The 12,565-nt window shown below is 43.9% G+C and overlaps 1 protein-coding gene across 2 annotated transcripts; it reads right to left on the bottom strand.

The window, feature by feature from the left end:
* Window positions 1-211: 211 nt before the first annotated feature.
* Window positions 212-12,055, bottom strand: NANS (N-acetylneuraminate synthase). Of its 2 annotated transcripts, XR_009484579.1 has the most exons (7): window positions 11,921-12,055; window positions 10,527-10,742; window positions 7,037-7,136; window positions 6,643-6,797; window positions 5,317-5,583; window positions 1,371-2,032; window positions 212-235 (listed from the first exon to the last, which is right to left on the bottom strand). XR_009484579.1 is itself a non-coding variant. In XM_059833743.1 (6 exons), exons 1-6 carry the CDS (start codon window positions 12,050-12,052, stop codon window positions 1,826-1,828), a joined length of 1,077 nt encoding a protein of 358 aa, XP_059689726.1. In that variant the 5' UTR covers window positions 12,053-12,055; the 3' UTR covers window positions 279-1,825. The 2 variants fall into 2 exon arrangements, 1 of the variants encoding a protein (XP_059689726.1); XM_059833743.1 differs by lacking the exon at window positions 212-235 and having other exon boundaries at window positions 279-2,032.
* Between the last annotated feature and the right edge of the window lie 510 nt (window positions 12,056-12,565).

Here is a 12,565-nt window from a genome sequence, read left to right as displayed (position 1 = left end):
CTAGGAGAGACAGCTTGCAAGATTCTGTATAGGGATAATTTATTTTTTTCCCAATACATTAATTAAAAAGTTGTGGAAATTTTTGGAACCTATGTTTACAGCAGCCTCTAGTACCAGCCCTGCCGGAGTGAAGAACCATTGCTACTTGAAGCAGGTCAGGTTATCTTACGGGGTTGAAATACTAAAGGCCCTGGAATCATCACCAGTGCTGGTAAAGGCAAGGTCTGATCGTACGCTGAAATGCAAAAACAACAGCTTGTTTTATAAGCTAAATTTATTTTTCAAATTTAAAAAGAAAATTCTTTTAACAACTGAGTAGTTTTTTAATGTAAGGCAAACATACTACATCAATCAGAGCTCACATATGGTCAAGCACATGACTGAAAGACTCTCCTTCCCTGTTTAAAGGTATGAATACAGTTCCCTCAGAATTGCAAAAGGGTAAACATTTTAAAAGTAAACAGCTCACAGGTACAGAAACACCACCACCAAATTCAAGATACTTCACCAACTCGTGACCAAGAAGTAGCAAGTTCCAAATAACCATCACTAGTAAATGATTCCACCACAGAAAAATGTAGATGAATTACACCAAAGCAGTTTTGTGCTAACGAAGCTAACTGAGGGATGCCTGGTTTACAGCTGCTGCCATATGGCTCCCTCCTGGACAAAGGGAAAAGCAGCAGGCTGATAGAAGTGTGATTGCATTTCTTACTTGAAAAGTGAGAAGCTGTGATGCAGGAGCAGAGTGCACAAGAGGATCACTGACCATCATGCTGAAGCATAGTTATGCGATCTAGTTAAGCAGCCAGCCTCTGCAGTCTCAAACACCAGTGTTGGGGGAAAAAGCCCAACCTAGTGTATTTGCTTGTTAGGACAGGAAGGATGCTGCTGAATCTTTACCAGCATTTGGCTTCCTACCTGAGAAGTTGCCCCCAGGTACAAGCAGAGGTGTCCAAATGCACTGCAGAATTTATTTAAGAACCCAGGCTTCATTCAGCTCACAACAGATACTTCTGACATTTTTTTTTAAGCATAGGTTAAGTTTATTTCCACTGATCCATCTCAGATCTATTTTTCCCCCCCATAACCTGTCTGGCTTGCCCTCTTGCCTTTGAGTTCACAAAAAGTACAAAAGCTCTTTCTCTTGCCCCTTAAATGGAACCTTTCTACATATGTAATTTGCTTCCTTTCTTGGTACTGTCTCCTGAGAACCTAGCTTTCTCAAGAAGCTCATTTTCCCCAGAGTGCAAATTCCTGCAACCCACTGCTTTATTTTGAGACTTTTTATCTTGAGGCTTTCATCTTGAGAAAAATCCATGAGGTTGCATGTGTAGTTTTCTGTTCAGTGTATGTAAACTTCCGCTTACCTGCATGCAACTCCAGCTAGCTTCCTGTTATCACAGGGGTGAGGAAAATGGCAGAAAAGAGAGGAACATCAAAAGATACGGTGTTAGAACAATTCAAAGTGTAGACCAAATTGCTGTGATTTATTGTATTCTTACCAGAAAAGGTAAGCTGGAAGGCAGCAGACTGTGGTCTTAGATTTGGCAAAATGCCAAATTAATCTAGGTTAAGTGGAATGGAGAAAGGAAGAGCATTGTATTTTCTAGACACAATGCTGTATGGTTTCTAATAAAATTGCTCTTCAGAATTCATACCAAGTTGCTGCAGATATTTCCTGCTAATGAAAACCTGAAAATTCTAACCTGCTTGGATCCCCATAATTACACCCCTTTCTTCTAATCTACCATGCTGCTATACTTAAATATGTTTTACAGTAGTGCAGTACTACATCATGAAATATGGAATGGAGTGCTTTGGTTTAGCACTTCACTTTTTTGACATTTTCCACTGCTTGCTCAGTGATGGTTTCATCTTCTTCGATATTTTTTTTAACCTTCTGGCCCACCAGATCGAAGATGGCTTCTGGGGGAAATCCCTTAGGCTCTCCCACCTTCACTGTCAGCATGTCAAGTGTCAGTACTGCACCTTCAGGAATTGTCACTTTTGCCACAACAGACTTTCCCAGCTACAGGGGAGAAATAAAAAAAAAAGTTTAAGAAGTCAAACACATTCCTACACTTAGTATACCAAAAAAGGCTAAAAAAATATTCTGCAGTTGCTTGGGAACAGGTTGTGTGGAACTGCCCTCCCCATTACTTCTTATTCCAAATGAAGGTTGAGTTAGCATAGAATCACAGAATGGTTTGGGTTGGAAGGGACTTTGCACAAGTCCAGGTAGATGACATCAATTGCATTGTAATCCACCAGTGCTGTAACCCCATTGTAGAAGACCACCAGATTTCTCAGGCACGAATTGCCCTTAGTGAAGCCATGCTGGCTGTCTCCAATCACCTCCTTATTTTCCATGTGCCTTCGCATGGTTTCCAGGAGGATCTGCTCCATGATCTTGCTGAGCACAGAGGTGAGACTGACTGGCCTGTACTTCCCCAGATCTTCCTTTTTTCCCTTTTTAAAAATGGGGGTTATGTTTCCCCTCTTCCAGTCAGTGGGAACTTCAACAGACTGCCACAACTTCTCAAATATGATGGATAGCGGCTTAGCAACTTCATCCGCCAGTTCCCCCAGGACCTGCGGATGCATCTCATCAGGTCCCATGGACTTGCGCACCTTCAGGCTTCTTAAATGGTCTTGAACTTGATCTTCTCCTACAGCGGGTGGTTCTTCATTCTCCCAGTCTCTGCTTTTGCCTTCTGCAACTTGGGCAGTGTGGCCTGTGCACTTGCCGGTAAAGACTGAGGCAAAGAAGTCGTTGAGTACCTCAGCATTCTCCATATACCAGGTAACCAGGCCTCCCATTTCCTTCCGGAGAGTGCCCACATTTTCGCAAGTCTTCCTTTTATCACCAACATACCTACAGAAACTTTTCTTGTTGCCTTTGATGTCCTTGGCCGGATTTAATTCTATCAGGTCTTTAGCTTTCCTAACCTGATCTGAGGCTGCAGGGACAATTTCTCTGTATTCCTCCCAGGCTACCTGTCCTTGCTTCCACCCTGTGCAGGCTTCCTTTTTGTGTCTGAGTTTGTCCAGGAGCTATTTGTTCATCCATGCAGGCCTGCTGGTGTTTTTGCCTGACTTCCTCTTTGTTGGAATGCATTGCTCCTGAACTTGGAGGAGGTGATCCTTGAATATTAACCAGGTTTCTTGGGCCCCTCTTCCCTCCAGGGCTTTATCCCATGGTACTCTAGCAAGCAGATCCCCGAAGAGGCCAACATCAGCTCGCCTGAAGTCGAGGGTAGTGACCTTGCTGTGGGCTCTCCTCAGTGCCCTACGGATCTTTAACTCCATTTCATGGTCATTGCAGCCAAGGCTGCCCTTGAGCTTCACATTCCCTACCAGCCCCTCCTTGTTGGCGAGAACAACATCCAGCATAGCAACTGTCCCTGTTGGCTGCTCTATCACTTGGAGAAGGAAGTTACCATCAACACATTCCAGGAACCTCCCGGATTGCTTATGCCCTGCTGTGTTGTCCCTCCAACAGATACTGGGTTGGTTGAAATCCCCCATAAGGACCAGGGCTTATGAATGTGAGGCTGCTCCTATCTGTCTACAGAGGGCCTCATCTGCTCAGTCTTCCTGGTTGGGTGCCCTGTAGCAGACCCCCATGATAATGTCACCTGTCCCTGCCCTCCCTTTAATCCTGATCCATAAGCTCTCCATCGGCTCCTCATCCATTCCCAGGCAGACCTCCATGCACTCCAGCTGGTCATTGACACAGAGGGCAACACCCCCTCGTCTCTCCTGCCTGTTCTTCCTAAAGAGCCTGTGTCCTTCCATTCCAACACTCCAGACATAGGAGCCATCCCACCATGTCTCCATGATGCCAGTAAAATCACAGACCTGTAGGCGTGTGCACGTCTCTAACTCCTCTTGTTTATTCCCCATGCTATGTGCATTTGCATAGAGGCATTTAAGTTGGGTCCCGATGAAGCTGAGTTACTGGCTGGACTGCCTGGAATTCCCTTGTGCTGCTCTTCGGGTGCTCTCCTGTTGACCTGTGATCGTTCTCCAGGCTCTGGGCATCTGTTGCTGGCACTGCCATCAAACCAGTAGGAGTGGGATGCATTGAGGTTCCCCTCCCCTGTCAATTTTAGTTTAAAGCCCTCTTCACCAGCTTGGCAAGCCTATGAATGAAGATGCTCTTCCCCTTCTCTGACAGATGGACCCCATCAGCCCCTAGCAGACCAGGTTTCTCAAAGTGAGTCCCATGGTCTAAGTAGCTGAACCCCTGGCTGAGGCACCAGTTCCAGCATGGAAACCTTCACTCTAACTAGGCTGCTGGGAACATCCAGATCCTTTCTGAAACTGGATAATGGCTCACTGGAATTTCTCAAAATCAGAATAGAGGGAATCTGATTAGACTGACTAGTATTCTAGCTTAGTGTAAAAGCAGCTCATATACAGTCATAGAGACCTATTACTCCTATTACTATTAGTGAGTACTTTGTACTTGGCACTGGTGAGGTGCACCTCAAATACTGTGTTCAGTTTTGGGCCCCTTACTACAAGAAAGACATTGACGTGCTGGAGCGCGTCCAAAGAAGGACAGTGAAGCTGGTGAAGGGTCTAGAGAACAAATCCTGTGAGAAGCAGCTGAGGCAACTGGGGTTGTTTAGTCTGAAGAAAAGGAGGCTGAGGGAAGACCTTATCGCTCTCTACAGCTACCTGAAAGATGGTTGTAGTGAGGTGGGTGTCGGTCTCTTTTCCCAAGCAGCAAGTGATAGAATGAGAGGAAACGGCCTCAAGTTGCATCAGGGGAGGTTTAGATTGGATATTAGGAAATATTTCTTCACTGAAAGGGTTTTCAAGCACTGGAACAGGCTGCCCTGGGAAGTGGTGAGTCGCCATTCCCGGAGATACTTAAAAGATGTGTAGACCAGGCGCTCAGGGACATGGTTTAGTGGTGGACTTAGCAGTGTTAGTCAATGGTTGGACTTGATGATCTTAAGGGTCTTTTCCAACCTAAATGATTCTATGATTCTACTCAACTTAGTCGACCATTGGATGACATACACAAATCCATTATACTGAAAATTACCAACATTATGCTTTGGTAAAAATAGCTACTCACTGCCAGAAATAGCAGTTTATACAAAATGGCAGGTCTACACTAATGTTACAGTGCGCTAAGCATAAACACTGTGCATGCTGCTACTGAGCAGCAGAAATTTGAGTGCAGAGGCCAAAACACAGCAGCAATAAACAATTAGCAAGCTATTCTTCTGAATATAGGGTTATTAGCTATTGGTCTAAATAAGTTTCAGCTATACATGAATCAAAAGCAAAGATTACCTTTTCATTGCAAGCCATTTCACAGGGCAAGAGTTGTTTTACTGGAGAACCCATTGCTTTTTCCACAGTACGGATGGCTTTCACTAACTCTGCCAGTTCATTTGGCTCCAGGGATGCTTGGTGGTCACTTCCTTTCCATGTTTTGTCAAGAGTCACATGCCGTTCCACTACTTTAGCACCCATAGCAACAGCTGCCACTGAAATGGCTATGCCAGTTTCATGCCCCGAATAGCCAATGGGGATATCAGGAAAAGCTGACTGATACGCCTTAAGTCATAACAGAGTTAGTCTGAATTACCAAGGTAGCAATTTCAAAGACAATGCAAATTTAACAGTGATAACTGCAATAAAAACCATGGACAATTACTGTGCCACAAAACAAGCAGTTGGTTATGATAAGAATGAATTTTTTTTATACTGAACAAGTCAAACTGCATTACTGACCGTAATGTTTTAAGAATGTCACTAGGATTATCAATACTGACAAGGAAAAGGAGGTATGTTCTATTCTACAACTTCTCTTATGCTTTTCCTTTTAATTCAGTTGTACACTACAAGGTCTTCAAAGCCTACATCACTGTAAGTTAACAGTAATAGAATAGCGCTCTATTTTCATCCAAGAAGCCATTGGACTGGTTAAACTTAACCTGTATCCAAAGCAGATTTCTTAAAACCCGTCTTTAAAATTTGAAGCAATCCTTTCAGCCATACATAGGGGACAGTCACCCAATCGTAAAGACAATTAAATGCAGCCATGTCCTGTTCTACTAAAAATAACCTACTACGTGTGCATAAAGCTAGGCAAGTGCTTGAACACTGGCCAATTTGGGAAAATTTTCTTGCATCATTATCAGGCATATCCAAGTAATAGTTTCAGTGAAGGAAACTATACAAGGACCTAATCCATTTTCTTCATTGCTCTGATATTCACATGAAGCGTTTTTAACTAAAGTTTCTGATCTAGCCCCTTATTTAGAATTATGTTCTCAATTCCATGCACTTTCTTAATGGTAACAGTCTACATAATTTTTCTTTGCACTACAAAGCACAGGGTTAACTTGTTAACCATATGTCATATTTTCCTCTGTTTAATTGTGAAGACTCCAGTAATATCTTTTATCATATTCCTCAAAGCTTAGTTCTGCTAAAAGAGGATCCAATGGGTATTTTTAGTTCAACACTTGCATGAATTAGAGGAACATGATGCATCTTTCTAACTTCTCAGAAGCAAATTCCAGCAGGCCTAAGACCTGGAAATACATCTCAATGAAGGTGCATAGCGCTTCTCTGGTACCCTACCCGTGGCAAACTGGGTTATTCACTGACCGATATAACACGGAGATTGACATCCTCTGGCTGAAGTGGGTATGCGCTGGTGCATTGCAGGAAGCAGAAGTTTGGATTGATGGGCTTCACAATCTGATAAACCTGATGCATTGTGTTCATTGATTGCATCCCACTGGAAATCACCATTGGGCGACCTAGTCATTAGAAAACATGCACATGTTTTGTCCTAGTTCTGTAAGAAAGCTACACAAGATTAAATTAAATTCTTGAAGTAAATGAATTCAGTAGAAAAGGAAGCTGGGTGAACAGGTTTTTTCCAAATCTGAGGGTGATTTTCTTCTAAAAGTGCTTTAGATTTTTTTTACAAAACCAGTTGGAGGAAAGATCTGGTAACAGTGATGTTTACCAAGATGGCTCAAAAGAAAATGCTTACCTTTCTTTGCAGTCTTTTCCAAATATGGAAAATTGTTTGTATCTCCTGATCCTACTTTGAAAAATGGAACATCCAGTTCATGTAGAAATTCCACAGCCATCTACAAGGAAAAGAAATCACCGCATTTTAACACACTGCTTCAGCTGGATCAAAGATAAAGAACTACCATGCTGGGAAATAAACAACCCTTCAAAACAGCAAAGCCAAAGCTTAATTAAATAGGTCATATCTCTCTCTCCCCAAAATACACTGCTCCTGAACTAACATTTACTGTTCCAAGCCTACTAGTTTCTGACTTCTCTCCAGGTGAAGTATTATTGAGGTACTGTCTTTTATACTTTTATTACAAAAACAGACTTTCCACAAGTTTTTGACTGGGATCTCTGTCTCAAGGCAGTCTCTTTGGTCTCCCAGCCATAGCTGGTCAAGCCAGGTGTAGGTACAGCTGCTTAGTACAGGTGAGCTCCACTGCTCCTCTAACTTCAAGATCAGCTTGTGTGCCACAGCATTCTTGCCCTTTTTTTGGCACTGCCAGAGAGCAACTACCTGCAGATGGGAGCTTGCCTGCTGAAGAAGAAATGTACTGCAGGCACACAGGCAGTCTTCCTGCCACATACTTCCAGCTGGTCAGAAATACTAAACCACAAACAGAGTGTTTAAAACTACACGTAGTTTTCCTGAACAGATCTGTCACTGTGAAAAATGGTATGAGTATATTGAATAAGCACCTGAAAAAAGTAAGTGCCCAAAAAGAAAAATCCAAAATGGATTTGTTTCTAGGAGAGACACTAGAAAATAAATATAAAATATGCCAAAGAAAACACTATAAAACAGTTTTTTCAAATGTTAATTATACTCTACCTTCTTCTAAAAATGTGTGTGCTATATTGAAGACAATTAATGAATTATTGGAGGCTCCATGAAAATCAGTATTGCATCAGTAAATATCCTTTTAAAAATTAATACTTTTCAGTAAGAAAATCCCAAACCTATCACAAGCAAGAGATATTGAAATCCTCCATTCACATCTGGGGGAAACAATGCAATAGTTACCTAACTTTGGCCCCCTTGAACCACCCACAGACACTTTTAGTTTCTTCAGCTCATTCCTTGTTGCAGTCAAATTTACACAGTGCCAGAGAAAGAGTGCTCATGTCCAAAAGAGAATCTTATCTTCCTCTGTCTAATTGTTCTATCATAATTATGATGCAGATTCAATTCCTTCTACCTAGGATGCATAACATCTCTAATATAGTTCATTCACTAAGACGCATTGTGCATTAGGACAATGAATACACTGTATTAAAAAGCCACAGATACAATCTGAGGAGATTGCACAAAATGAAATAGGATAGATCGACTTCATATCTAAGGCCACTCTTCATTACATAAGTATCTCCTGAAAATTGGCAGCTTTTCTGTTAGAGATTCAAGGAACAGGAAGTAATCTCAAATAATAGGGACGACATTAAAGGGAGTGGTTTGATGGGATCCTATTTTGTCTCAAGTAAACACTGGAACAGAGTATATAAAGGAATTACTCATAACCTTTGTATTTACTTCACACATCACTTCATTGATTTCCTCATATAATTAAACGCACAATTTAACCTCTTTGACATAGCTGGAATTCCAGAGATCATGTTCAGTTTACAGAAGTTAACGTATTCTCAAGGACTTATTACGTCAATTTATGCAATGTTTGCCATAAATTCCAAACCCATGTCTTGCAGAAATGCCATCAGAAATCTTAGGAGCTGTGTAATGTAATTACTGTTCAAAGAAAGAAGGCACAAACATGTACCAGTACTGTTAATTAGCTGATGAGGCCACACATAAAGGAGCACAGCATCTTGAGAAAAAGAGGGATCCCAGAGGTGGAAAGTGATCTTAGCTGCTGCATATGAAAGGTGTTCTGCATTGCAGTATAGCCTTTAGAAGCTAGAGGTTTTAACATCAATGAAAGAGTGTGATTTTTTCCCCCCCAAAGGTATATAGGTCTTTAAGATCCCAGATACAGAAGTCCAAGACTACTGGATTTAATTAATCTTTTCTTAAAGGAGTAAGTGTTGTTCAGCAGGTCTCCTAGACATGAAGATAACAATAAAAGAAACATCTTCTCACACCCTCTTTTCACAGATCTGAGTCCATGGCATCAGGCAGGCTACTGCAATACATGCAAAACACCTCTTTGTCCATCAGATATCTGAAGTATTTTTTTATGGTATTTGGTGCTCGTACCATCTCAGCTGGGGCACAGCAACTCAAGGATTTTGGTCAATAGGACAGTAAGTTGATAGAAACAGTGAAAATGGCTAGAGGACTAGAAAAGACAGCATAAAAAGGTTGAAGGAACTGAAATTGCTTAGTCCAAAGAATACAAAACAGAAAAGAGATGTGATAATGGTGTTCAAATACACATATAGGAGATACAAAAAAAGTACGAACGTTTATGTCAGATGAGGCAGGACAAAAAATTATGAGAAAGGAGATTAAGCTGATACATCAGGAATTCTCTCGGACGATAAGGAGAGTAAAGCACTGAACAGATCACCTTAAAACATTAAATAAATCCCATCCTGGATAAGGCTACTTGCAGAAGGACAGGGACACTGCTATGCTTGCCTTATGCAAAAGTGGCTAGCTTACTTCTGGAGTGTCTCTTTCAGTTTGGTTCTCTATATTTTCTAGGCCACAAAGTAAAACAATGTGTAATCTCTGATCTATATTGAGGTTTAAATGTCACCCAATCTTTCCAGTTTACACTTTTCAATTGTACATTGCATTTGTTAATACTGTAACTAGCATCATTTTGAGGCAGGCAACATGCAAGAGTTAAAGAATTATACAGGTCTTAAGGGAGAACAGCAGCAGATAAGCTTCATGGAATTTACAAGCTGGTGACTGACTGTTCAAGACCCCACTGACAAAAATCAGTAAAATGCTTCAGGAGTAACAGGGCAAGGTGGAGACCCTCTCCATGAGATTAGTAAAAGAAAAAGGAATATAAGCATTTCTCCTGCTTAGAAACACCAACTGGGGTCTAGTAAACAGCAGAAAGGAAAAAAAAGAGGGAAATAATAGGGATTAAGTTGAGAAAGGAATCTGGTTTAAATAGACAGGGAAGTTTGAAAAGCTTGGAGCAATTCACCAGACAAGACCAGGTTGTGGTCAGATTGCAGTGTTCATCTAAACTCTCAAAGCCTTGATTGTTTATGGAGTTCAGCTGAGGCCTGGTCTCTAATATGATTTACTGTGTATAAATACCTCAGCATACCTGGCAGGTCTTCCAAAATGTTCAGCCATCTACTCAACTACTGTAGAGACACAAGTGAACTGGCAGAAGTGCAATTACTCTAGTTTCCTGATTTAGAAATTCAACATCCATATATACTTAGTATTCTTTTTATGTAAGAACTATCACACCTAAGTAGCAACCAACAGACACAACAGCTGGACTCTGCCTGTTACTCCAGTATGGTTTACATACCTCATCCATGCCAGAAGCTGTGAAGAAAATGCCAATCTCTTCTGCATATTTCTTGAGCTCTCTATATTGGTCATGACTAAACTCCAAGTGGCGCTTGTGCTCCCCATAGGTCTTTCCCCAGGAGTGTTTAGAGGTATAGGGCCTTTCTAAGGCTTTCTTGTTGAATTTGTACTCCAGTTCACTCTTCTGGAACTTAGCACAGTCTGCCCCACAGTCCTGCAAAACAAGCTGGTGCACACTGAGTGGAAGTGCAAGTGAAACTGCAAGCATCCTAAATTTGAACACAAGGATTGTGCAACTAATGTGCCCATTTGCAGGGGAGTTTTCACATTATCATCATAGCAATCACGGGAATGGTACAAACACAGAGTGACAGAGCACCCGCACACACATGCGCCCTTTTATTTCAAAATGCCTGCATACTTAGTAGAGCGGCAGTCTAGAAAGAGATCATACTAAAACTACAAAACTGAACTGCCTCTTGCTATGCATGCAACTTATTTGCAGAGTTGATTTCTGTGGCATTTTCCAAGCTCAGCTGTCACATGATAATTTTACATGACAAGTGACAGGATTCTGTAGAACAAGGAGTATGAATCTGAAATTTGTTTTGAGTGACACAAACGTTGAGGTTAAATTCTCACTACGCTATTTTGCACTTACACCACAGTCACGAGTCTGAACACATTATGCCCTGACCTCTCCTTCAGTGATGATATGCCATTTTCTAACATAGGTGTATCTAATTATATAATACCTAACTTGAAAACAGCTTGGCTGTCTTACTGGATGACATTTGTATTACCTCAAAAAAACCTAATGCAATCAAGTCAAACTGGCGGTTCATCAGAGACAGTTCAGCAGTTACTTGATTCTTCCCGTATTCACCGTTAGCTAATGACACAACTGAAGGACTGCTGTAACACCTCCAAGACTATATAATCTGCCTGTGTTTGTATATACACACGTGTGTGCGCCGTGAACGAGGTGGGGGCCTCATGAAAGCGAATACCATGTGATCATACGCTGTGAGGTACAGACCCAAGGCTACAAAGTAAACACCCGCTTTGTTGGCCCTCACCACGCCTGTCTCCTTGCTTGTATTTTATTTTAAAAATTCCTCATGTAAATCACTCCCCCCCACGCGCAGCCACGGCCCGGAGACGATGCTCTCCGACGGGAGTGTCCCGCGGCTTCACGTCCCCCGGCTTTCCCGGCCTCCGCCGGTGCCCCGGGCCTCTCGCTCACCCGCACCTCGCTGCCGGCCTCACCCGAGCGAGCGTGACTGCCCATCCGGCGGAGAAGGAAGCGCTGAGGGAGACGGGCCAGCCCTGCCCGCCGCGGCACCTCCCCGACCACCCCGCCCCCCGGAGGCAGAGCAGCCCCGCGCGAACCTTGGCCATGCGGATCATGCGCTTGGCGATGGCCAGGTCACCCTGGTGGTTCTGCCCGATCTCCGCGATGATGAAGCACGGTTGCTCGCCGCCGACGCGGCGCCCCGGGCACAGCTCGAACTCCCGCGACATGACGCCCACTGCTCCGCCGGCCGCGCCCGAGTGCGCCGATGTTCCCCAGCCCCCGGCCACGCAACCGCCTAGGCCTGTGGCGAACAGCCAATCCGCGCTGCGGCGGGCGGGGCTGGGCGCCACCACCTTCCTCATTGGGCACCTCCTGGGAGGCGGGCGGGGCTGCGAAGCTCCTGCCTGCGGCGCCGCCAGGTGGCGCCAGGCGGGCGGAAATGTCTCGGGGAGGCCGCGGTGGGGTGGGTCCGCCGGCGGCGCGGCCGTGTACGCGCGGGTGATCCAGGGCGGCAGGCTTGCAAGGGGAGCGTCGTGCGTCTACGGGCTGTCTGGCCCCCAGCCTGACTTCCCTGGAGATCCCGGTACCGCCTCCGTGTTCTGGTGAGAGCGAGGCCGGCATCTCTGGGGCGGGGGCAGCCCCCGGCGGTGGCCCGGCTGGCGGGTCCCTGTGCCCGTGGCTGGCGGAGGTTTCCAGCCTGGCGCCGGTGACATGCAGCTGCCGGCGGCTGCCGCCCCCCG

The sequence above is a fragment of the Gavia stellata genome, chromosome Z (assembly GCF_030936135.1).
Source record: "Gavia stellata isolate bGavSte3 chromosome Z, bGavSte3.hap2, whole genome shotgun sequence".
NCBI classification, from domain to species: Eukaryota; Metazoa; Chordata; class Aves; order Gaviiformes; family Gaviidae; genus Gavia; species Gavia stellata.
The sequence above is the reverse complement of the archived record's forward strand: the minus strand, read 5'-3'. Positions and strand labels throughout refer to the sequence as shown.

Excerpts from the sequence above, each read along its gene's own strand:
- NANS (XM_059833743.1), bottom strand. The coding sequence starts at position 12,052 with ATGTCGCGGGAGTTCGAGCTGTGCCCGGGGCGCCGCGTCGGCGGCGAG. Across the intron at positions 7,137-10,526 it reads CAGCTTCTGGCATGGATGAG|ATGGCTGTGGAATTTCTACA; the intron begins GTATGTAAACCA and ends TTTTCCTTGTAG. Across the intron at positions 6,798-7,036 it reads GGAAAAGACTGCAAAGAAAG|GTCGCCCAATGGTGATTTCC; the intron begins GTAAGCATTTTC and ends TCTAATGACTAG.